The following is a 26,497-nucleotide window of genomic DNA, read 5'->3' on the forward strand; positions in this document are numbered from 1 at the left end:
AGCCGCTCCTCATTCAGGGAATACTCTTTAAGACCCAGGAGAGGCCGGGGATATAATTATTTTCCCAGGCGCGGCCGGCGCAGAGCAATCTCATAGTCAATATATCTGATTATGTATTATCTCCTACAGAACAACAGGTTTTAAATTTGGGTTTGGGGTACGTTCCCAAACCCACCTACTCAGCTTTTCAAACCCGCATTGACATATTTAAGTTGGTCCGACTAATTAAATTAAGGGAACATTTTGGCGAATCTGCCGCCCCAATTCGGACATTTCGACCACGTTCTACTTACACTCCCTCCTCTTGCAGTCATTTAATAACGACATTCCACCATCAGGTTCTTAAAGACCTTACTAAACTGGAAAAAAGACGCAGGTTCCAAGGAAATAATTTTTCCAAAGATGAACGTGAGGCTTTAATTAAATTGGCCAATAATCCCGATTTAACCATTAAGGAAGCTGACAAGGGCGGGGCCATCGTCCTACTCAACTCTCGGGATTATATTCAGGAAAATCGCAGCCAGCTCAGCAATCTTAATTATTATCAACAATTAAATCATGATCCCACCTCAAGAGTAATGTTATCTATCAGAACAGTAATTCAGGAAGGCTTAGCCATGGATTATATTACACGCAAGGAAGCTGAATTTCTTTTAAATCAACATCCTCGTATGGCTATTTTTTATTCCTTGCCTAAAATACATAAAAATCTTTCCAAGCCACCAGGCCGACCTATAGTTTCTGGGAATCAAAGTATCACTGAACCTTTAGCTCAATTTTTGCAGTTTTATTTAATGGATTTTTCAAAAAATACCCCATCTTACATACAGGACAGTAAGGATTTTATAAATAAAATTGAAGGCATTTCCATCCCTAAGGACTCAATTTTGGTTACTTTGGATGTTATAGCCCTTTATACAAATATTCCTTTAGATCATATTAGGGCTATTGTCTCTGATTTGCTGGAGGCACGTATGGAAAAAATTCCTCCTTCTCATTTTTTGTTGGATCTCCTTGACTTAGTACTGGAGAATAATTTTTTTCGTTTCCAGGATGATATTTTTTTACAAGTCAAGGGAGTAGCAATGGGGTGCTCGTGTGCACCTTCTCTGGCCAATATATATATGGCAGATTATGAAAAATCCTTTTTGTACAGTAATTGTCCTTTTATTTCTAATATTTTGGTTTATTTTCGTTTTTTGGATGATGCTTTCATGGTCCTAAATAATAAGCAACACTATGATGAATTAATAGTCTGGCTTAATTCAAAAAATCCACATATTCAGTGGACAGGACAGATGCACAAAAACAAAATTAATTTTTTGGACTTAACTGTGGCTGTTACCTCGGATTTAACTTTATCAGTGCAACCATTTAAAAAAATCACAGACAAAGGAGCACTCCTTCATTACAACTCTTTTCACCCAAAACATTTAAAGCAAAACCTACCCTATGGTCAATTCCTCAGGCTTCGTAGGAATGCTACAGAACAAGCTATTTACAATCAAGCAGCTGATGATTTGACCAAAGTACTTCTCTCTAGAGGTTATCCACATGAAGTGATTTCTCAAGCTAGAGCTAAAGTGGATAACATGGATCGTTCTACATTAATTAGTGACCAAAGAAGGCAAAGTGTGTTTCAAGGGATTACCTCATCTTTACAATTTTCTACCCATACCAGGGATATTCAAAATATCATATATAAGCATTGGCATCTAGTACAGGAAATTCCTGGTTGTACTATAAAGCCCAGATTTGGCTATAGAAAGACTTCCTCTTTAAGGGATCAATTAATTCATACAGATGCCTTACTTAAAAAATCTTCTATTATCCCATTGGATCATTATAGATGTGGACAATGTAACATGTGCCCATTTTCTTTGCCAGTAAAAGAATTTACCAACCCTGTTACTAATTTTTGTTTTAAATTAAAACATTTCTCAAACTGTAATAGCAAAAATGTTATTTATTTATTGAGATGTCCATGTGGTCTACTTTATGTAGGAAAGACAACTAGACCCATTAAATTACGTGTGGGTGAACACAGGTCACGTATTCGCAATAACGTGGTAGAGGCCCCTTTAGTTTCACATTACAATGAAATGAGACATGCTGACACTGACATTCAGTTCTTTGTGATCTGGCAATATGCACCCAAACCTCACACAAAACAAAATATAGACAGACTTCTGTCTCAACAAGAAAATCGCTTTATTTTTATGTTTAACACAATGTCTCCTTATGGATTGAACACAGCCTATGATTATTCCTGTTTTTTGTAAAATGACCTGGTAGCTTTGAACATGTAATTGGCACAAGGCCTTCTCTTGTTTCTAAAATGTACTGTTTCTTTAATGCTAGTTGCACCTGTTGGCAATATAGCACATTTAAGCATTGCTATGAGTACTCATTGTTAAGAATGCTACAAGCCTTCCTCATGACAGATGTGATATTATTCACTGGCATTTGGTATGTATGTGTTAAGACTCCTCTGTATAATTATATTAGCAATATTAGTATTCTTAAGATTGTATAGCATATTCAAGTCTCGCATTTTTGTATTATTTTTCTTATATAGAGTCAAATATACTAGCTCAAGCCACCTTAAGCCCGATGGACAAAGCATCAGCGAAATAGGAAAATACCGGAATCCTATTTCGGGCTTAAAATATTCTAAGGAAATTCTCCTCAAAGTAAAGGGCAATTCAGCCCCAATTTTTGTTACAATTTACTTTAAAATCAAGTTTTGGCTCAAAATTCTTCGGCTACATACAGCCAATATCGATCTGCAACTACCTTTGCCTGCGGTACCTGTTTCATTTGCGGCTTGGCATGCCGCTAGTGCCGCCCCAGTGAACGGATCTCCAGCTTTTACCTGGAACTTGGCAACCGGGAGACCTCACCTGGCGAAAATTATTTTCACCACGGGACTTTGTTTGCTTCTGTTTCACTGTATAAGGTTTGATTTTTATGACTGAATTATAAAAAGTCTTATTGATGTTTCCAGTAGCCATCAGTGCTTGTTATTTTCCTTCAACTCTGTTATTATAGCACGAGGGACGATTTTTGAATTGTATTACCTGGAGGTTGGCAACACTAGGTACAGCCCACGTTTTGCACACTGAAGGTCCTAGGTTCACTCCCTGGCATTTCAGTTTGAAAGGCTCGCGTACGGCAAGGCCAGGAAAGATTCCCGCCAGAAACCTTGGAGAACAGCTGTTAGTTAAAAGCAGACCGTACTTGGCTAGATGGGACAGTAGTACAAAGCTGTGGAGAATCCTGAGAGAAGCTGCATGGGCTTTCTACATTGGTCAGCTCTGAAGGAGAAGTGGATACTGTTATTGCGGCACTCAACCAGAAATCTCCACAGAAGAGGACTCAGGCACAGGCAAGCATATTCCGCGTGCATTTACCCCATGCAAGGATGGAATTTGGTAGCAGGTGCAGAATTCAACCTCTTGAAAATGCTTGACCATGTTTCTTAGCAAACAAAATAAGAACACAGTAGATGTGGATAAGGTGAACCGTTTATTCAAAGGGCCATCTGTATATAGTATGTATTAAAAAGGTAAAGGTCCCCTGTGCAAGCATTGGGTCATTCCTGACCCATGGGGCGATGTCGCATCTCGACGTTTACTAGGCAGACTTTGTTTACGGGGTGGTTGGCCATTGCCTTCCCCAGTCATCTTCCCTTTACCCCCAGCAAGCTGGGTACTCATTTCACCGACCTCGGAAGGATGGAAGGATGAGTCAACCTTGAGCCAGCTACCTGAAACCGACTTCCGTCGGGATCGAACTCAGGCCGTGAGCAGAGCTTGGACTGCACCATGGGGCTCCTATACAGTATGTATTAGTTTAGTGTTATGATTAATAATTATGTTTTTAAAGCTTGTATTTATGTGTGTGTGTGTTGTTAGTTGCCCTGAGCCCAGCTGGGGGAGGGGGGGTACAAATAAAAAAAATAAAACTACAAAGTTGCATAATTGCGGATAAGCACCATAGTATACACAAATTGTAGATGTTCAGAGACCATGTTCAATGTATCAAAGTAATGCATAATGTGTAAGCAACAAGTGAAATAAATAAATAAATAAATATGTGTTTTCATAAACACGTTTTACAAGTCTATTACCACGTGTATTATTTGCACAACAGCAGAGAACAGACTTCAAAAATTGCAGCTCGTCTGACCAGGGCAGGGTTTCCAAGTGACCAGAGATTTTATCCGGTGGGAGCGGTTACTGTAGTCAGCAGTGAGGATATTACTGTAGTATCAGAGACAGGAAATTCATCAGTCTGACTTTGCGTTCAACTGATAAACAAAGTCGTCGAAACAGGACGACTTCTGGATTCCGGTGGTGTGCGTGAAACCAGCTGCGGGTGTGGAAATCGCTGTGATATTGAGGTACGTGTGGAAGCAGATGTGAAAACAGTACACGTGGTAAAACCCTTGTAAAACTTGCTTATGCAAAAAAATGTATGACTTGTAACTTCCACACAACGGCACTTGAACTCTTTTATTTCGATATGCTGAACACCTTCGGAACATCAGCAATTCGTGCCCGGCGTGGCGCTCATTAGCATTTGGAAGCCCTGCCCATGTTTCTTGCCCTCATGACTACAGATATAGGCATGGAAGCAGAGAGGCAACATCTGGTGAAGCGTCACCAACTGTGGGGTGAGGCTCGGAGGAATTTCCAGCCATCCAGAGGACAATTGCCTTCTTTCAGAGTCTTGCGTAGCTGCTTACTCTTTCCCCGTGACTAGCAAGAGAATACTTTTTGTTTTGTGCAAAATAAGCACATGTATGCCAGTTTCATTACTTCGCATGAAGGATACATTGCGCAAGCGTCAGCTCTCTTTGTGCAGAATGTGAATTATCTTGGATATATATATATATATATGGGGATATATATATATATATATATATATATATATATATATATATATATATATATATATATATATATATATATATATATATATATATCCCCATTGCGCAAGCATCAGCTCTCTTTGTGCAGAATTTGAATTATCTTGGATCTTTTTTATCTATCTATCTATCTATCTATCTATCTATCTATCTATCTATCTATCTATCTATCTATCTATCTATCTATTTATCACACCAGGTTTATATCCCACATTTCGTCCCTTGTACAACTCAAGGCTGCACTCAGAAGATTCCTTTTTAAGTATATGCCCAGCTTTTCAGCCAGTTTGGATACCAAAGCAGATTGCGGCTAACAGCTATCACATGTTTAATTAAAAGACAGTGAGATGGACAGCTCCACAGGGTTCCCCCACACACACACACACCCCGCAACAAATGAAAACGACACAAAATGCTTCAGCGTCTCTTGGGACCTGGCTCAGCCCTGAGACAGGCCGTTGGTAGAGATGATGGGGATGAGTCCCAGATGTTATCCCTCCAATCTCAACCCCACCACCTTCTAGCTGCTGGTAGCTTAAGGAGGTGAAACCCACAATCTCTCTGCCTAAGGGGTTCCAGCCTGGAAATCCACTCTAACAAAATAGCCTGGGCAGGGCTGATACCCGTTAAAGGGGCATTCCTGAGGAAATCGAGGCCTGAGAGAAAACTGAGGCGCTGGGAAAGTTAACTGTAGAGATGGCAAGGGAATAGGGTAGCCAGGTCCCTCTTCGCCACTGGCGGGAGGTTTTTTGGGGCAGAGCCTGAGGAGGGCGGGGTTTGGGGATGGACTTCAATGCCATAAGAGTCCAAGTGCCAAAGCGGCCAATTTCTCCGGGTGAACTGATGTCTATCGGTTGGAGATCAGTTGTAATAGCAGGAGATCTCCTGCCACCACCTGAAGGTTGGCCAACACTACAAGGGACGTGTCCCTGATGTTAGTCCTCCACATTCCAACAGTCAGAGCCTACAGATTAGAGACCTATAAGGTCTCTAGCCCGGGCATTCATTAGATTCAGAGGCTGCTGCTTCGTGTGCCTAGTGCAACTAGAAAACAAGCATTGCATGGAGATAGCTTGCTGCGTTGGTTTTATATCTGTAGGGAGGTTTTAAAAGAGGGGAGAATTCCAAAATGTGACCCTCCACCTATCATCTGAAAGGGTGCAGTCAATGCTACTGCCCCTCAGGTCTCCACCTCCTCATTCCCCTGAATGTGCGATCCAGGCCTAAGGCTGCCTGCAATCCAGAACACAATAACCTCAGAACATGCCCCATTGGTGACACCAGTCTCTCTAGGGAATGAACCAGCCTTAAAATATCAGTAGGCCCTGGGGTCGGGGGGCAGGGGGAAGACATACAAAATGCTAACTTTTTGAAGATGTCCATGGGCCATGTGTAAAAGCCAGCATGGCTGACTTTTCTCAGAAAGGCCCCCTACCAAATGTCAAAGGGGCTGGCGCCACACTGTGCTCAGCTGCGCACTCTGAATTCCCAAGCTGTGACCTCACTCCACCACCCATGACATGCTGGGGCTACTCGCTCCACTGTCCATTCCTGTTTTGGTCAGTCCCTTCATGCTCCCCCTTTACTAAGTAGGAAGGGGTGCTCCTTTGCCCCTTGGTAAACACAGTTCTCAGAGATAGGAGCATGAGAGCTCTCTTGCAACTCAGCATGTGCCTCAGGGAACAATCTGCAGTGCATCCAGAGGGCAAAGAGTCATGGGTAGTTTTCAGGAGCCTAGGAGAAGAGCAGGCTTATTCAAAGTCTGCAGGGAGGAATTGGAACTCAAGTCAATTTGTCCTCTCTCTGTGTGGAGCCTCAACTGCTGGATGTACCCATTATTAGGGTTGCCAGCCTCCAGGTACTAGCTGGCAATCTCCTGCTATTACAACTGATCTCCAGCCGACAGAGATCAGTTCACCTGGAGAAAATGGCTGCTTTGGCAATTGGACTCTATGGCATTGAAGTCCCTCCCCTCCCCAAACCCTGCCCTTCTTAGGCTCCACCCCAAAACCTCCCACCGGTGGCGAAGAGGGACCTGGCAACCCTACCCATAATGTCAGAGGTCATGGGGCCCTCTTCCAGCACCCTGCTGAAGGAGCGGACAATTACATCGTGTATTAAGCACATGGAATACCAACATAATAAACACTCTTTTTTTGCTGTCAAGTAGCAGCACACTTATGGTGGTCCCATAGGATTTTTCAAGGCAAGAGATGTTCAGAGGTGGTTTGCCATCGCCTGCTTCTGTGTAGTGATCCTTCGTGGTCTCCCATCCAAATACTGACCAGGGATGACCCGGCTTAGCTTCCAAGATCTAACAAGATCGGGCTAACCTGGGCCATCCAGGTCAGGGCAATAAACACCCTACACTGGGGGTCCCCAACGTGCCTGCGCACGCTGGATATGATGTTAGAACATAAGAAAAGCCATGCTGGATCAGACCAAGGCCCATCAAGTTTAGCAGTCTGTTCACACAGTGGCCAACCAGGTGCCTCGAGGAAGTCCACAGTCAAGACGACTGCAGCAGCATCCTGCCTATGTTCCACAGCACCTGATATAACAGGCATGCTCCTCTGATACTAGAGAGTTACTGCGTTGTGGACGCCAGAGGCCTCGGCCTAAGTTTGCTGCCCATGAGTTCCCCCGCTGGCTGGCTGAATGGCGCTGGGGGGGTGGGCAGGGTGCCAAAGCGGGGAATCTCCCACTGGGGGTCTGGCAACCCTACACTGTCCCGAAGGTCAAAAGTGAAAGGTCAGACAGGCACAGCCTCCTGTATCCACTAACTGTAAGCCACATGAACCAATACACGTGGGGTGGGGGGCTTGTAGCCCTGTGGGGCCCTTGGGCAGTTTGTTCCCCATCAACATTCATACTCCTGGCATTCCTTCAATCAAAACATGTCTCATGAAAGCAGACAGAATTCACAAGCCTTTGTAACTTGAGGACCGTTTGAGGCACGACATCACAAGCCTCAAGCTTCACCGCTCGCATCGTGAACTCACGCAAGGAAAAGTAACCCGAGAAGTCGCTGAATTTCATGAGCTCGCAAACTTGATTCTGAGCTGTACCACTTCAGGCTGAAGCTGGGGGAAGGGGGACCTCACATGATCAAATGCTTCTGTATATAAAAAGCATCCCTACTCAGAGGGTGAGAGAGAAAAGACGCTGATCTCTCCTCCTCTCTGGTATGTCACCTCCTCATAGCAGAAGCAAAAGGCATCTCGAGAGCGCATACGTTATCTACTTGGAATGCTTCCAACAGCCCTGTGAGGCAGGCGAGAGTTATGATTCCCGTACTGTAAATGGGAAGCTGGCAGAGGGCAGCTTGCCTGAAGCCACAGGGTTGAGATCACACCCAAGGTAATATTCAAAACGAGGACTGCCCGATTCGTGGCCCCATCTCTGAGTCACAATGCTGCATGAGCACATTTTCAGACTTCCAGCCTGACTCATAACCTGACCCGTTAAAAGAGAGTTTAACAACACCAACGCTGGACTCCAAGAGAACCCAGCAACGTCTCATCGGCCTGCTGGTGCTGCCCTCAGAAATGGGGTCATCACAGAGTGAACGAGAGACCTCATTCCGACTGCTCTTGTGCTTGAAGCTAGATCTGATGGCCAATGTGTTGTCCTAGCAGAATTTGGGTGCAGAAACAGAAAACCTCAGTTCAAATCCCTCTCTCTCTCTCTCTCTCTCTCTCTCTCTCTCTCTCTCTCTGTGTGTGTGTGTGTGTGTGTGTTAAGTGCCGTCAAGTCACTTCCAACTCATGGCGGCCCTATGAATCAATGTCCTCCGAAACATCCTATCTTTAACAGCCTTGCTCAGGTCTTGCAAACTGAAGGCTGTGGCTTCCTTTATAGAGTCAATCCATCTCTTGTTGGGTCTTCCTCTTTTCTTGCTGCTTTCAACTTTTCCTAGCATGATTGTCTTTTCCAATGACTCTTGTCTTCTCATAATGTGACCAAAGTACAATAGCCTCAGTTTAATCATTTTAGCTTCTAGGGACAGTTCAAGCTTGATTTGATCTATAACCCACCAATTTGTTTTTTTGGCGGTCCAGGGTATCTGTAACAAATCCCTACTCAGCTACAAAACACCAAGGATGCATGTGGGCCAGTCACCCTGTTTTTAGTCTAACCCGGGGGGCCGAACTCAACTTTTACGAGGGCTGGATATGACATAAATGTCACTTGATCGGGCCGGGCCCTGCCTCCCCAGCCCAGACTGAGGAGGGAGGGTGGCTGCTTCATCTGGCTCCTGGGCCAGATAAGAGCTCTCAAGGGGCCGGATCCAGCCTGTGGGTCTTATGTTTGACACCCCTGGTCTAAATGAATATGCAAGGTTGTTGTGAGGATGACATAGTTTACCTCCAGGCACTCATCCAAAGCTCCTTAGGGGAAAGACAGGATTCACAGTGAAAGAAAATGAAATAAGCCAGGCTGCCTCACACTACATTGATTTGAAAGCACAGGGATGGGGCAAAGGAAGACAGCATGGTGTAGTGGTTACAGTGGCACACCATGATCTGGGAAACCCATTCTGCCATGGAAGCTCACTGCTGGGGAGTAAAGCTTGGTATTTCTAAATAAACAACCAAGCCCCCGCAAAAGAAACTGGACTTTGCCAAACTGGGTCCAAGCCCCTTCTCCAACAGGCTGCTACGATCCTACCACCCAGGGTTAAGAGCCCTAAAATTACCTCCCCTTTCTCAGCTTCCCACTTCGATTGCACTGCCCTGAAGTGGAAACCATCATCAACGTGATCCTTTGCCTGCAGGAAGCTGCTGAAATGAAAAGTTGGGGCCACCGATACTCTACTGGTAGGAACTTCCTGCCAGAAGGCCTGTAGGAGCACCTGAGTCACCTTTTTGGTGTAGGAAGGGCCATTTTGCTCAGCTTCTTCCTCGTAGACACACGGCACCATGTCCAAGTTCTCTGGTAAGCAGGTTTGGCTGGTTCTTGCAACACCACCTGCAACCAACTCCGCTACTATGAGCACCCCTTGATTTTGCCAGCAGGCTGCGTGGTTAACAGGTCTGCCCGACCTGTTTTCATCACTCACCCAGGCTTTTCCGAAGATCATCGCACTGGCTGATGTGCGGGAACTTGAGGATCTCTCTCCATTTCTTGCTCCTCCCTTTCCGCTTTCCTCCACCTCCTGCAAAACACAGACAAAGAAGGGGAGGACTAGCTTTGGATATAATAACTTCCTTCTATACTTTTATTTATGGTCGAAGTTTGCTCTGTCCTCCAAGGAGCTGGCGGAGGTAAAAATGAGGATTCCCTGCTAATCTTCAATCTAGGCTCTAGCCAGAATCACAGGTGCTTAAGTCTAGAGACATAATGCATTTTCTATAATTTTTATAAGATTTTATAAGAAAGTTATACCTTTAAACATGCATTGAAGCTCAAGTCGAACAAAGCACATATTAAAATACACAAGAGTCATAAAAAGACAATCAAGATTAAAATAATGGACCTAACCAGCAATTAAAGAAAAATAAGCAATGAAATCCAGGTTGTATTTGGGCATTGCTAAACTGGAATGTGAGAGAGTCCAGTTTGCTGGAGGACTCCCAAGCACATCATCTCTTCCTTTCGGCATGGAGAATCCTAGGTGGAAACCTATGTTGGTTACCTGTGACACATGAATGCCGGCATGTGGGTTAGCCAGAGTTTGACTCCCTCTAAATAGCCCACTGGTAAGGGAGAAAGGGGTAGAACTACAAACCCTGGAAGGGGCATGGTTAAGGTTGCCAACCTCCAGGTGTGGCCTGGAGATCTCCTGGAATTACAACTCATCTCCAGGCCACAGAGATCAATTCCCCTGGAGAACATGGCTGCTTTGGAGGTTAGACTCTACGACATTACACCCTGTTGAGGTCCTTTCTCTCCCCAAACCCTGTTGTCCACAAGATCCACTCTCAAATCTCCAGGAATTTCCCAACTCGGAGCTGGCAAACCTAGGAGTGGTAATACGTGCCCCTCTGCCACAACCTGTCCTGCTCAACACGTCACAACCTGAAAACCCCATCTTAGGGTTTCCATTCTTCCGATCTGCAGTCAGGTCCATTCCAATTCTGCCTTTGTCACAAGCAAAGCTTTGTCACAGACGGCCTTTCCGTGACCTTGGTGGGTCGCTGGACTGCCATGACAAGGGGTTTTGCTTTTGGAGCAGAGTGTACAAGTCGGAGACCAAAGGTGGTTCCCACTTCCTCCGAGAACAATGCTTCATCCTCCAGCCTTTGCAGCTAATAGTCACTGGGCTTCCTTATCTCGCTGGCTGGCTTCTTGAACGTCCACACCAGGCTCGGGGCTGGGCGCAGATCAGTGTGCATGCTGGCGCAATGCAGCCACTCACACAACGCAGACACGGTAGCCTTCCAAACTCGCTGGAGACCATGAACTGTTCCCAGGGCAGTTAGTCACAACATTTGCACACATAGCACACGGTCCTCCCCCTGCCTTTTCAAAATAAAGGTCTGAAAATTCTGAGCAGGACATTTATTCATCCCATTTATATCCAACTGTATCCTCATGAGAACCCTGCGAGGATCATGGGACACGAAACAGCAGCCTTTTGCTGTCCAGTGCCTGGATGAGAGGCCACAGAGAAGCTGTTATTATTTTTAAAAGCACACTAGAAACATAAGAGTGTGTTTCTAGTCCTCATTGTTCCAAAAAGTTGGCATCTGGATCCAGCAGTAGATTTCCAATAACAGACTCCTTCCACTGTAAATTCACCTCTCGTACTGTCCCTGGGGTTCCCCTGTCCCCCAGGATCAGCTTTCTGGGGAGCATTTTGGATTACAGGAAGATTGGGGAGGAAGAAAAATCCCATTGTATCTCTGGAAATCCCTTCCCCTGGATCCAAACCAGCACCTCTTGAAAATAACCAAAAGAACATAACACTGGACAGTGTGTGTGTGTGTGTGTGTGTGTGCGTGTGTGTGAAGTGCCATGTGACAAATGGGCAGCCACCCACCAGGCCCTGCATACTGTTTTGTAGGGTTGCCAGGTCCCTCTTTGCCACCAGCGAGAGGTTTTTGGGGTAAAGCCTGAGGAGGGCGGGGTTTCGGGAGGGAAGGGACTTCAATGCCATAGAGTCCAATTGCCAAAGTGGCCATTTTCTCCAGGTGCACTGATCTCTATTGGCTGGTGATCAGTTGTAATAGTGGGAGATTTCCAGCTAGTACCTGGACGTTGGCATCTCTACTGTTTTGGCTCTCCTCCAAGGTGATATAAAGTGAATCCATGCAGTTATTTTTATGAGGGTGAGGAATGAAAAGTCACCTCTCATGGCAGAGGTTTGGATTCATCACTCCCATCGAGATAGTTTCAGAGGGTAACTGTGTTGGTCGGCAGTAGAAGAGCTAGATTCGAGTCCAGTAGCATTTTAGGCCTATAAGATATTTGGGCAGGAGATTTCAAAAGTCTGGCGAAGGGAGCTTTGACCCTTGAAAGTTCATACCCCCAAAATCTAAGGTGCTGCAGGGCTCAAAGCTAGCCACCCAAATTGACTTTCTTATGTTAATTACCCTGCTCCGATTTAAAAAAGAAGATTCTGAGCTCGATAAAAAAATTCAATTGGAAGGACACAAAATAAGGTCTGAGCAACCTAGATGCCGAATATGCCCGGCACAGGTGAACGTCACTGAGGTTTTGCGGGTTGGCCTGTGGTTTTTTTTGGTGCTCGCTGGAAAAAAAAAAAAGAGAGAGATTTGGAACAGCTGAGGTTGTTTCCTCCTTGCACTCCCTCGCCTTCCCCCCACTTCTCATTCACACGGAGGCCTTAAATGCTTCGATTATGAAGTAATCCCTGTGGGTCTGTGACATCAGCACTCCCGCTGACTGCCCGGGGCTGGTCGCCGGCCAGGAACAACCTCTCCCATTGACCAGATGCCATCCCGGGAGCGGTGACGTCAAGGCAAGCAAACAGGAAGCGAGGAAGACCCCACACGGCAACCCAGAAGTACGTCCGAGCGGGCTGCATCCCTGCACAAAACTTCGAGAGAGCCCTTTCTGTCTCCAGGATTCTCCAGGGAGTCGGCCGGGCAAGAACTTCCTGCTGGAATCAATTCACTTCCTCCTACATGAATAGGGCCAGCGTCAGAGCTGGAACTGGTTCTCCGTAAATACCACGCAGGAGAGCGTAAAGCTCTCTTTTCTGCTGCTGCTGCTGCTCCCAAGGCCTCCGCCCCTCTGAAAAGGGGCTGAAGTCTCACTGGTCAAGGGGGTGATTGGGAAATCAGAGGCCATAGTTGCTATGGATTTAAATTGCTTTATTGCCCCCTGCTTTTATGGCCCTTGGCAAGGAGCAGCCGGAAATCTGAATCTTCTTTCCCTACCAGGTCCCACCACATGCGGGCATGAGAGTAGGATTGCCAATTGCTTTTATGCCCCTTGGCAAGGAGCAGTTTGAAATCTGAATCTTCTTTCCCTACCAGGTCCCACCACATGCGGACATGAGAGTAGGATTGCCAATTTTGGCTTGGGGAATACCTGAAGATTTGGGGGCAGTGCCTGAGGAGGGGGTATTAGGGGAGGGGTTTCACCTAAAATCTATGGTGCATCACAGATTTTGCCTTCTGAAACTGCTGTTTTCTCCAGGGGAACTGATTCCTGTACTCTGGAGATAAGTCATGGTTCTGGGAGGACTCCAGGCCTCACCTGGAGATTGGCAGCCCTACACGAGAGGATCATATAGTCATGATGACCTTAAAAAACCTGCTCCCCCCTCTTTTTTATTTGTAACATCTGGTCTACTGAAGAGTTCCAGGGAACTTGAATGCTTGCAAACTGTTTTGTGTTGTTGGGTTGGTCCTAGCAAAGGGTATTGCATGGATTGTATTCTCCGCTTCTTCTGCCTTACTAAAGGTACTCATGCTACCCAAGCTACCATTGCTAGGATTGCCAACTCCGGGTTGGGAAACTCCGGGAGACTGGGGGCAGCTCAGCAGGGTATAATGCCATAGAGTCCACCCTCCAAAGCAGCCGTCTTCTCCAGGGGAACTGATCTCTTTGGTCTGGAGATCAATTGGAATTCTGGGAGATCTCCAGGCCCCACCTGGAGGTTGAATACGGGATCCCTGTACTATTGCACTCTTGATACTGGTCAAGGGAACTTGTACACAGAAATTAATGTCCAAGAACGAAAGCTACATAGCATGTCATCATTTGCCTTGGTGGCTTCTATGAAAGACCAGCTTTATATACTGATCTGGTCCAAATACTCATCTTCTTACTTGGACTGTTGAATTGTATTTGCTTGTATTTGCTTCTCTGCACATTATTGCATTTTGTACTATTTGTGTATTGTCAACTGATTAACTTTGATACTTCCAACAACACTTATCCTTTGCATATACTTGTGGTATCATTGCCTTTCTGCTGTTATTTCCTAACTAACCCACCTGGAGGTTGGCAACCCTATGTATTGTGAGCTGTGTGGGAGGGCTGTGGATGGACAGTCAGGCTAGCTAGCTTCTGCTGCAGTCCAGGATGTACGGCAGGAATAGAGTTCAAGCCTATACCTTGCCCCAGGGCTTTTAAAAAATGTGCAAACAGGCAAAAAACGTGCAGATCCAGGGGGAGAAAAAAAAGTCACGTGTGCAGTTCAAACATTCAAGTCATGCATAACTTGCAACTGAATATTTTAATCTTCCAACGCATTTCATTAAAAAGGTAAAGGTGATGGCCCAAGCTAGCCTAATCTCAACAGATCTCAGAAGCTGAGCAGGGTCAGCCCTGGTTAGTATTTGGATGGGAGACCACCAAGGAATACCAGGGTTGCTGTGCAGAGGGAGGCGCTGGCAAACCATCTCTGTTAGTCTCTTGCCATGAAAACCCCAAAAGGGGTCGCCATAAGTCGGCCGCGACTTGAAGGCACTTTACATACACACAGTCCACTCTGCAAACACCGGGTCAATTACCAACCCATGGGATGATGTCACATCACAACATTTACTAGGCAGACTACGTTTATAGGGTGGTTTGCCACCGCCTTCACCAGTCATCTACACTTTACCCCCAGCAAGTTGGATACTGCTATTAGCAACCTCGGAAGGATGGAAGGCTGAGTCAACCTCGAGCCGGCTACCTGAAACTGACTTCTGTCGGGATCGAACTCAGGTAGAAACCAGAGCTTGGACTGCCGTACTGCAACTTACTCCTCTCCTACAGACGAACTTCAAAGGAAAATTGCTTAATTCATGGAGAAGTTTAACACTCTCTCTGAGCCAGGTCTTGAAACAGGGACCTGGCTTTTCTTTACTCACTACAGGTGTTCACATCTTGCTTTTCCCACCCAGCACAGGTACTAATTATCTCAGCTATACATCTGCAACTTCCTCTTGCAACCACATCCTGTACTAGATTTGACTTTTTGACTCAACAACAGTTGGAAGCATCTCCCTCCCATGCTGATTACTATTTGGATTGCATCATGTTTGGAACTGGCCTCCATGCCATTTACACTCCTATGCTTTCGACGACAGTGTGCGCTCCGACCTGAAAGCTTATACAGGAACAAATCTGTCTTTAAGGTGGAACCGGACTCTGGTTTTATTTTGTATTAAGTTAGGTGGTGTCTCACCAGAAGAAGAGTTGGTTTTTATATGCCGACTTTCTCTACCACTTAAGGGAGAATCAAACCAGCTTACAATCACCTTCCCTTCCCTTCCCCACAACAGACACCCTGTGAGGTAGGTGAGGCTGAGACAGTGCGACTAGCCCAAGGCCACCCAGCTGGCTTCATGTGGAGGAGTGGGGAAACAAACCCGGTTCACCAGATTAGCCTCCGCTGCTCACGTGGAGGAGTGGGGAATCAAACCTGGTTCTCCAGATCAGAGTCCACCGCTCCAAACCACCGCTCGTAACTACTACACCACGCTGGCTACACCAGTACCATGTCTCTGAAAAAAGACACATGGTGTGGAATTATAATCCTTATTTCCCTGCCAATCCCGCTTCTCTTCATATGCTGCCGCTTCAGTAATAACAATTAATGTGACTTTTCAACAACACAGTACTGGTGTTTGACGGGCCGAGCTCTGGCTCCTGAAAGCCCATGCTGGAATAAATGCTGTAGGTCCTTAAAGTGCCACTGGACTCCTGCTTTCGTTTGCTGCTACAGACGAACATGGTTACCCCTCTGGTTCTACTGGCAGGGGCACCGCAGGCGATGCAGGTTTGTGGAGGCCAAACATTTCCAATAGTTTGGCCCAAAGTCATCCACCTCAAACGGTTGTGGGAGCAACGGGAGCAAAAACGAACGGCCGCATAAGCAGAAAATCACGTACCTCCCCCCCCCCCCCTGCAATGACCAACACCTTTTAACAAATAAAACTTGACTTAACTCGAATGTGGGCAGACAGACATGATTAGCCAGCCAGCAGCTACTGTCTGGAAATACAGCCGTGTAGGCAGTGTGGGACTCAAAGAGGCAGAGAAATGTCTGCTGCTTGCTCCAAGCCCCCAGATGCAAACAAGCTTCTGTTCATCGTGGACAAGAGGGGGCCACCTAGGGCTGCCAACCTCCAGGTGGTGGCAGGAGATCTCCTGCTGTTGCAACTGAGCTCCAGCCGATAGAGATCAGTTCACCTGGAGAAAATGGCTGCTGTGGCAATTGGACTCTATGGCACTGAAGTCCCTCCCCTCCCCAAACCCCGCCCTCCTCAGGCCCCGCCCCCAAACCTCCTGCGGTAGCAAAGAGGAACCTGGCAACCCTAGGGCCCCCAAGTGATGTGCTGCAGCTGAGCAGGGCTGAAGGGAAGAGGGGAAGGAGGTGGGGGTGGAAGGGGCCACCAAGACAGGCAAAGATCCCAAGAAACAGAAGCACAAGAGGGGGAAAGGCAAAGCAAGCCCATTCAGAAAGGAACTGGGAGGCTGGGGCTCAATGACGAACAGAGTTACAATTCATTTTGGAAAGACAATGCATGCAGTAGTTAAGAGTGTCAGGCTACAACCTGGAAGACCCAGGTTCAAATCCCCCCTTGCTACGAAGTTCACGGGGTGACCTTGGACAACTCCCTCTCTCTCAATCTAAGTAACCCTGCTTGTGAAAATAAAAATGAGGATGGGGATGAAACCATTTATGTTGCTCTGGTCTCCCTCGGAGGAAGGGCGGGATTAAATATTTAGTAAGTCACCAATTTCATATGCATTCCCCACCTTTTGGTGTGCCTATTGCTAATAAATGTTTAGTTGACGACGGGTAGCCGTGTTAGTCTGTCACTAGCAGTAGAAAAGAGCAAAAGTCCAGTAGCACCTTAAAGATTTAACCCAATTTCTGTCAGGGTATGAGCTTTCATGAGTCACAGCTCACTTCTTCAGATACAGCTAGAATATGAGTCCATCTGTCCTTAAGCAGAGAAGAGAGAATTCAGACACCCAATAACAAAAGCATGTAAATGTCAATAGCAGATAAATGACATTAGCAGGCTTGATTCGATTAGGTGTGAAACGCAGTAGGGTAGTAGGCATACTCAATAGCAGATCTAAACTCAATAGCAGTTGGGAAATTGTTGACCATCTGGACAGACCCTGCCTTTTCCCAAAGACCATCACCTTGGGAAATAATTGATAGCAGTTCTTCCTTGCCATAGTCACTAAGTCTAGACAGCGACCTTCTCAGCCCAATTTGAGTTATGGGCAATAAAGCCACATCGTCTGCATATAAGAGGGTTGATATTTTCCGCGAACCTGAACCAATAGCAGCAAATGGGGCCAGTAAATTGGCAGTGAAATGCTACCACACAGCCAACACAGTTCTGAGTTGATACACAACGGCATTTTTGCATCTATAGAATCTGTACGGTGCAGGGTAATGCAAACTAACAATATCTGGCTGGGGTAACCTGGCTTGCGGCTTTCACCTCCAGCCCCGCAGCGTGTGGTTAATGAATGAGCTTTTGATTTCCCTTTTCCTAATCCGCAACAACAAATGCAGCTTGCCCTTGCCAGTTCCTGGAGAGATTTCTTCCTCTCCCCCACCCCCCTCCATGGAAATCCTGAAGCCTCCAGGCCCCTTCCTCCCGTGAACTTTAACGGAGACCGATAAGGATCTTATTAAGGGCCATTCATACCTCACTTCTGCCGTCAGCAGAAGCCTCGATAAGAATGCAGACGTCTGGAGTTCCAATAAAAATGACATTCCTCCATATGTTTCAAATTGATTTTTTAAATGGGGAAAGGGCGGGCACGGCGGACGCTGCCAGGCAAGCTCGCCCTTTCCTCCTCTTATTTGGATTTTGAGCGTGCTCCGTTTTTAGAACAACACAGAGCTTATACAGCAAGGAAGGGTCCATTCCTTACGGGTAGGGGGTGAAATGGTGAAGGGCGAGTGGCACAGTTGGGAGGAAACGAATTAGACATGGAGGCTTTTCCCTCTTTTCAAATCCTTTCCCAACTATGCACTTAGGGATCCTACAGAGAGCTAGTGTAGGGTTGCCAACCTCCAGGTACTAGCTGGAGATCTCCAGCTATTACAACTGATCTCCAGCCAATAGAGATCAATTCAACTGGAGAAAGTGGCCGCTTTGGCAATTGGACCCCATGGCGTCGAAGTCCCTCCCCTCCCCAAACCCCACCCTCCTCAGGCTCTGCCCCAGAAACCTCCCCACCGGTGGCGAAGAGGGACCTGGCAACCCTAAACTAGTGTAAGTTAAAGAGTTGGACTAAAATCTGTGTGACTTTAATTTTCAAAGTGAAGCCACCTTAGCACATATAGTTGAGCAATAAACCGCCAATATGACAGCCACATTTCCAACCTCACAGGTGTAAGGTCATACACACAGGTCCATAAGCATGCTCACCAAAGGGCAAAGTCAGATGTAGTGGGGTTTCATCTCTGCTCTCTACTAGTCTTTGTAGTATAAAGTAGGGGGGGGGCGGCTGCGAGAGACAGGTTCAGATTCCCACCCTACCTCATACAAATGCTGTGAGGATGAAATGGGTGGGAATGATGTACGCTACCCTGAGTTCCTTGGGGAAAAGGCAGGCTGAAACAAACGATTGCACCGAGCACAGAAAGGGACGTCAGCAAAAACTACACATTCTGGCCAGCTATTCAAGAAAACCTTGAAAAAAAAAGATCCTTCATTATATATTTCATTTGGTTTTCTGCACTGGACAGCAGCAGTGTGACAGATCAGGTGGGGGAGCCAAGACTGATTCCTTTGTTGTGGAAATATTACTACCTGGTCAAAATTGAGTTTACAAGAACATCAGACTTCTGAAGGCTAGCAGTCAGTTTAGGTTAGTCTCAGCCTGAAAGTCAAAGGCTGATGGAACCTGTTGATTTTTCAGGCTCCCCTGAGGGTTTTGTTCTTTTGCAAGATATCTATCAAACCCCCAAGAGTCTGTCTATAGCTGCTTTCACTGATAACCAGATCTGCAGTTCCTGTAAAGCATTTTATGCTGATAACACATCTCTCACTTAACAGCAATAAGCCTGTGACATGGAACACAGCAGAGTCAGGAAACTGTTCAAGGCTAACCACCACACACGCTTCACAGGTGAACAAAGATTTGAATCCGGGTCTTCACAGGTGAACAGGTGAACAAAGATTTGAATCCGGGTCTGCTTTGTCCATACACAACCCACATTACTTGGTACACCACCTCTCACTGGTGGAGAGTCATAGCGGTATCGTGGTTAAGAGCGGTGGTTTGGAGCAGTGGACTCTGATCTGGAGAACCAGGTTCGATTCCCGACTCCTCCACATGAGCGGCGGAGGCTAATCTGGTGAACCGGGTTGGTTTCCCCACTCCTACACATGAAGCCAGTTAGTCACACTCTCTCAACCCCACCTACCTCACAGGGTGTCTGTCAGGGGGAGGGGGAGGGAAGGTGATTCTAGGCTGGTTTGAGTCTTCCTTAAGTGGTAGAGAAAGTCGGCATATAAAAACCAACTCTTCTTCGTGTCAGGTTTCTGGGGCCTCATATTTAAGACTGAAATTCCACATAAAACGTCAGACTCTGCAATGCGACCATCACGGTTAGAATGCTGGACTAGGATCTGGGAGAACCAGCTTAGAAACCCCACTCTGCTGTGAATTCCCCTGGGCGGGCCACTCTCGCTCAACATAAACTAACTCATAGGGTTGTTGTGAGGATAAAGCATCGGGGGAGATAAAGATGTAAGCTGCTTTGGGTAAATTTGGCATATCAGTACCCTACTCTGGAGGAGGAAAAAATAAGGGGATCAATATCTTAATGAATAAACTCCTGCCTGGCCATCAACTGATTCAGAAACTTGGTGTATGCACACCAGTAACATGAGAAGGATGGAAGAAAAACATTCAGCGGCATGGGTGACTGTGCCCTTTTTTGAACTGTTTTTGCCCCAAAACACCAGCGCCTTACTCATTCAAACCTCTCCTGTACAGATATAGTCTATACTGGTTCTTATAAATGAGCTAGTGCCAACTGAATCAGACAGATCGTGCTATACAGCTCCTTGTAAGGCCTATGAAGTTGTGGTGACAGCAGCAAAGAGAGGTTACTTCTCTACTATTATAGTGTCTAGTTCATACTCATCCCAGTTGTTCAAGCTAGCTCAGCATTTGCTGCTGCCTAAATTTGAGCCTCGAATGTCCCAGGGACAAACAATTAGCTGTGATACTTTCACCAAGGTTTTTTTTTTTTTTTTTGCTGAAAAAACATCAAGAACACGTCCAATTGTCAAAGTGGCCATTTTCTCCAGGTGAACCAATCTCTATCGGCTGTAGATCAGTTGTAATAGCAGGAGATCGCCAGCTAGCACCTGGAGGTTGGCAACCCTATGCATTGGTCTCCACTCAAAATCAACTTGGAAACTCCAACTGGATTTTTAAGCCACCAATTCTCTAGGGAGCTCACAGAGGCATAAATGCTTCTCCCCTCCAGTTTATTGTCACAACCACCCTGTGAGGTAGGCTAGGCTGAGGGAAGGTGCCTGGCCCAAAATCACCCAGTTAGTTGCATGGAAAGTTGGGAGTTTGAACCTGGGTTTCCCTAATCCTTGTCCAGTACTCCAACTACTGTACCACATGAACACATAAAGCTGCCTTATACTGAATCAGATCCTTGGTTCATCAAAGTCAGTATTGTCTACTCAGACCAGCAGCGGCTCTCCAGGGTCTCGGGCAGAGGCCTTTCACATCACCTAGTCCCTTTTACTGGAGATGCCGGGGATTGAACCCGGGACCTTCTGCATGACAAGCAGATGCTCTACCACTGAGCCATGGCCCCTCCCCACACTGCTCCTCAGCTCTTGGCACATAAGGGCATTTAAGCTATTCAAAGAGGTAGAGGCAAAATCCATGTAATACCTCTTATAACGGCCAACCAAACTGACACAAAGCATCCGTCTATGACTCTGCCTGTGTCCCTTTTGTTTTCACTGGAGCGGGACAGGTTAATGGCCCATGTCAACGGCTTGCCAGCTACGTCAGAGCTGACGCTGCCCAAATTTGCCTGTCCTGGACCCAGGGCGATTAAGGAAGTCCCCTGGCTCGCCTCCAAGTGATAGAGCTGCATTATCAGAGATCGATGTCGCAGCTAATTTGGCAAGTTGCACAAAGGTAGGTGGACAGGTCGGGATGTGTGTTCGCGTTTAAACAAACAAGGAAGTTGTGAAATGGCTGAAGATGTAGAAAAGGGGAAATTGTTATGGTAACTGCTGCAATCTATGGCAAAAAGCCCTTGCATTGTTATGAGAAAAAGGACACAGCCCCGCCGGACTGTTCTGGTCAGAACCGTTCGGCAAACCAAAATGACAAACAACCCGGGCAAGTTTTGTAACCTCTCAGCTTGAAAATGCTTTCACAATCGACAACAGTAAGTCTTTGGGAACACTTTTGTGGCTTCCTGTAACCCAATGGCATTCACTCCATGGATGAAAGAGAGCCACTTCTGCCATTCCCATCAGCCGAAAAAGCCGCATGACTACCATGTGCCCTGGGTGCCACCCCTCCAAACACACACATGCAACAAGATATCGGTATTCATATTACATGTGTAACTACGGGTTGAGCATCCCTTTTCCGGACTGCTTGGGACCAGAAGTGGTCCGTATTTCGAATCTTTCCGTATATTGGAATATCTTGGAATTTTTGCATATGCATAATGAGATATCTTGGGCAAGGGATCCAAATCTATTTATGTTTTATATTCACTTTATAAACACAGCCTGAAATAAACACTTTATAAACACAGTATAAGGCAGCGTCATGTGATCATGTGAATGTAATTTTAAACAATATTTTTAAAATAATTTTGTATATGCGGAAGCATCAGAAAGCAAAGGTGTAACTAACTCACCAGCCGTTAAGTATCAGCTGTTAAACAAGAGAAACACCAAACAAACTAACAAGGGCAGGCTTTCATTCTCCACATACGATGCAGTGTACACTTTTCTTTTTTAAGCTGAGAGGAAACACTGAAAGCAGGCAGCACGGATCTGCTTGCATGCCAGCTCAAAGGGTCCGGTTTTCAGATCAGTCCAGATATGGGATGTCCGGATAATGGATACTCTTACCTGTGTGTGTGTGTGTAAAGTACAGTCAAGTTGCAGCCAACTTATGGCGACCCCTTTTTGGGGTTTTCATGGCAAGAGACTAACAGAGGTAGTTTGCCAGTGCCTTCCCTTTTAATTGCCAGACTACCTCTTGAGCATGTACGGTTGTCTCTCTCCACTACTCCAGAACTTCAGTCAGTCTTGGGTCTCTGGAGTGAGGGGCCGGGCTTGCATGTCAAACTACACATGAAGCTGCCTTATACTGAACCAGACCCTCGGTCCATCAAAGTCAGTATTGTCTACTCAGACCGCTAGGGGCTCTCCAGGGTCTCAGGCAGAGGTCTTTCACATCACATCTGATCCAGCATGGCCTTTTCTTATGTTCTTATGTAACAAGATTGGGAACTCCTGGTATAGAGTTTTCAGTGTACAAAGTGATTCATATTATCAAAGACATCCTTACATCAGCCCTATAAGGCAGGTCAGTATCATTATCCTCATATTACAGATGGGGGGAGGGGGATGAGAAGGTGGGGCTTGCCTAAGGCCCCAGTGAATTTGTGGATGAATGAGATCTCAACGGTGCCTTTCTGAATCACAGCCACTACGCAAACTCCCTTATTTCCAACGCTCTCACATCTGCTATTGCTTTGCTTCCTCTCCTGGGAGGCAGACTTACCCACCCATAAATCTGGGAAGGTCTACAAAAGTGCCTTCTTGGCTCCACAAGTCCTCCTGCATTCAACAGCTGGGGGTACTTTGGGGAGGGGGAAGGGAGAAGCAGCCAAATCCACATTACTCATCCCCACCCACTCAGGTTGCCTCCCCACTAGTCTTAATCCTTGGAAACACCAAGATTTCCTTAGAAGGCCTGCTTGTGCCACACGGAGGACCAGGGGCGATGGCAGCAGGAACAAAAGGAAGCCGGTCAGTCAGCTTCCTCACCAAGGCTCGCATTTGCCCTGCTCTGACCAGGGAGCTGCTCCAACAAACTCCTTCCATGAGTCAGCCTTTCTACCCAGGCAGCCTGCAATCCATTTGCAGTCTCATGTAAACTCATTGTCTTGTCCCAGAAGAGGAAGAAAGGGAAAGCTCTGTGCTTCCCAAGCCAAACACTCCAGATAGGTTTGCCAGCTCTGGGTTGGGAAACACCTGGCGATTTTGAGCGGTGGATCCTAAGGAAAGCGGGGTTTGAAGAGGGGAGGGACTTCAATGGGGCGTAATTCCATAGAGTCCACCTTCCAAAGTGGCCATTTTCTCCAGGTGAACTGATCTCTGTTGCCTGGAGATCAGCTGCAATCCCAGGAGATCTCCAGCCACCACCTGGAGATGGCAGCCCTAACTCCAGGCCAAGAGGCCCATTTTCGTTTTGGAAGGGCAGTCCTTTCGGTCTTTGATTTTGCACGTCAGAGGGCAGCTACGGTTATTCTGGCAACCAAACTAAGCACAATTGCTGAGGAGGTGTCTAAAACACAAACACATGCAGTTGGGTTCAAGGCCAAGGAATTCATGCACACCGGCAGAGCTTGGCAAATCCCGAAAGCACATGGGGGTTGGAATGCACGTTTCAAATAGAATTGTAAAAATCACATTTCAGGCTTTAAAAACACACACCAAGACACTGAAACAGAATTTAATTCTTGCTTTTCTAAGCATTTCTTGGGATGCTTAGGAAATCTGAGTTTGGGCAAAGTCGTTCTTTGGAATCCGGGCCCTCCAAATTGTACACTCTGTAAAGAAATAATTCCATATCTCAGTCCTGGATTTATGGCCCATCTGTTTCCCTGAGAGCCGTATTCCTGTGTTACGAGGGGGGGAAAGTTCCTACTTAGCGACTTTCCCTGTGCCTTTCATAACATTCGTAAACAATTTTATGAACTTGCATCAGATTCCATAAAAGACACTGCAGCCCAGACCTAATAATGCTTACTCTGAAGTCCTACCAAGTTCAGTGGCGTTAATTCCCAAATAAAATTGCAGAGGACAGCAGCAGGAGTCAACTCTCTTTAAACTAAACAGCGCCAATCAGTCTGTATCTGTTGCAATACTGTGATCTTTTATAAGTAGGGTTGCCAGGTCCCTCTTTGCCACCGGTGGGAGGTTTTTGGGATGGAGCCTGAGGAGGGCAGGGTTTGGGGAGGGACTTCAATGCCATAGAGTCCAGGTGAACTGATCTCTATCGGCTGGAGATCAGTTGTAATAGCAGGAGATCTCCAGCTAGTACCTGGAGGTTGTAAAAAAATAACCAGCTTCTGGCAGTCAAATAAATCTCATATATAACATATGAACAAGGTTCCACTTCTAACTATTCAACTTATATTTGAACAAGTAAATTTCAACTTAATAGCAGTTTACATCAGTGATGATTTAAATGGTAGTGTTACTTTCACACATTAGAAAAACCGCGTAAAAACTTTTTTGTACCGCTCATAAATAATAAAGGTAAGCACAGCTCATATATTGAAGCAAAGTCTCATAATACGATCATCCGGTGAGCGGAACAGGTTCCCGGTGGGTATTCCCTGTTTCAATGCCTTCATTTTTACGCGGCTTTTCTAATGTGTTCATATGTTATAGATAAGATTTATTTGACTGCCAGAAGCTGGTTATTTTTTGACTACTTACACTGTCTTAGCTGAACTCCTTATTTTGTAGTGCCTGGAGGTTGGCAAGCCTATTTATAAGACCAAATAACCACAATGGGCTCACGTTGCTCGTCTCTCCTCCCAGAGGAAAGAAGTCAGCCTTGCAGAGATCCAGCGTGGTGTAGTGGTTAAGAGCGGCATACTCTAATCTGGAGAACCGGGTTTGTTTCCCTACTCCTCCACATGAAGCCAGCTGGGTGACCTTGGGATATTCATAGTTCTCTCTGCTCTCTCTCAGCCCCACCTACCTCACAAGGTGCCTGTTGTAGGGAAGGGAAGGGAAGCCAGTTTGAGACTCCATAAAGTTAGAGAAAAAGTGGGGTATAAAAACCAACTTCTCCTCCATCTATTTACATAGAAGAGCAGCACATCACTGCTATATCCGACGGGGCAAAATCAATGACTTAAGACATCTTCATCCCCCCACCAAGTTGCTTTAAGCACTGGAAGGACAAAAGAAAGCACAATATGAGTATATGTCGTTTCTTTCCCTGGTAAGGTTAAGGCATTTCCTATTAGGGCAATGCCATAGGTAGGGGGAGAGACTTGTTTATTTAGATGTTTGCTTTTCTCCCCAAAGGGAACCCCAAACCGTTTACAACATCCTTCTCCCCTCTTCCATTCTGTAATTACCACAACCACCTTGTGAGGTAGGCTGGACCGAGTGGGAGAGAGAATGACTGGCCCAAGATCACCCAAGGAAGCTTCCATGGTAGGCTGGGGATTTGAACCTGGGTCTCCCAGATCCTTGTCTGACGCTCCAACCATTATTATCACACTGGCTTTCCCTTCCCCAGCAACATGCATTTGATCCAGGTTAGCTCCCCCCCACCCCCCGACTACTTTCTTTTGGGCCAGTCACAGAAGTTTGGCCCTTAGTGCTCACAGCAACAGCAGCCTAGCCTCACTAGCTGATTTTGAGCCAATCAGTTCCTGGACAGATACACATGCACCAGCGTGGTGTAGTGGTTAAGAGCGGTGGTTTGGAGCGGTGGACTGATCTGGAGCACCGGGTTTGATTCCCCGCTCCTCCACATAAGCAGCGGAGGCTGATCGGGTGAACCGGCTTTGTTTCCCCACTCCTCCACATGAAGCCAGCTGGGTGGCCTTGGGCCAGTCACGCTCTCTCAGCCCCGCCTACCTCACAGGGTGTCTGTTGTGGGGAGGGGAAGGGAAAGGTGATTGTAAGCCGGTTTGATTCTGCCTTCAGTGGTAGAGAAAGTCGGCATATAAAAATCAACTCTTCTTCTACTACCATTGGCACACAGAGAGGGTTGGAATATATTCCATACATGGAAAAATATATCTTGCACATGTTCCCACCAGGTTTCTGCTTGTAGATGGCTTTAATTTAAGAGCACGTGGCAATCTGCTCCCTCTGGAGCGTATTATCCAGGCTCTCGTTACCATGGTAATCT

At 46.3% G+C, this 26,497-nt stretch overlaps 1 protein-coding gene and 1 non-coding gene across 2 annotated transcripts in view; both read right to left on the reverse strand.

Moving 5' to 3' along the window:
* Window positions 1-26,497, reverse strand: part of LOC130486955 (G protein-coupled receptor kinase 5-like) — an 87,007-nt gene that overhangs the window by 26,724 nt on the left and 33,786 nt on the right. The window contains exon 2 of the mRNA XM_056860267.1: window positions 9,996-10,091. Coding sequence (XP_056716245.1) covers window positions 9,996-10,091 — 96 coding nt within the window. The remainder of the gene's footprint in view (window positions 1-9,995; window positions 10,092-26,497) is intronic.
* Window positions 21,096-21,170, reverse strand: TRNAD-GUC (transfer RNA aspartic acid (anticodon GUC)). Its single transcript has one exon. It is a non-coding gene; the product is annotated as a tRNA-Asp (tRNA).

This window comes from Euleptes europaea, chromosome 14 (genome assembly GCF_029931775.1).
Source record: "Euleptes europaea isolate rEulEur1 chromosome 14, rEulEur1.hap1, whole genome shotgun sequence".
NCBI classification, from domain to species: domain Eukaryota; kingdom Metazoa; phylum Chordata; class Lepidosauria; order Squamata; family Sphaerodactylidae; genus Euleptes; species Euleptes europaea.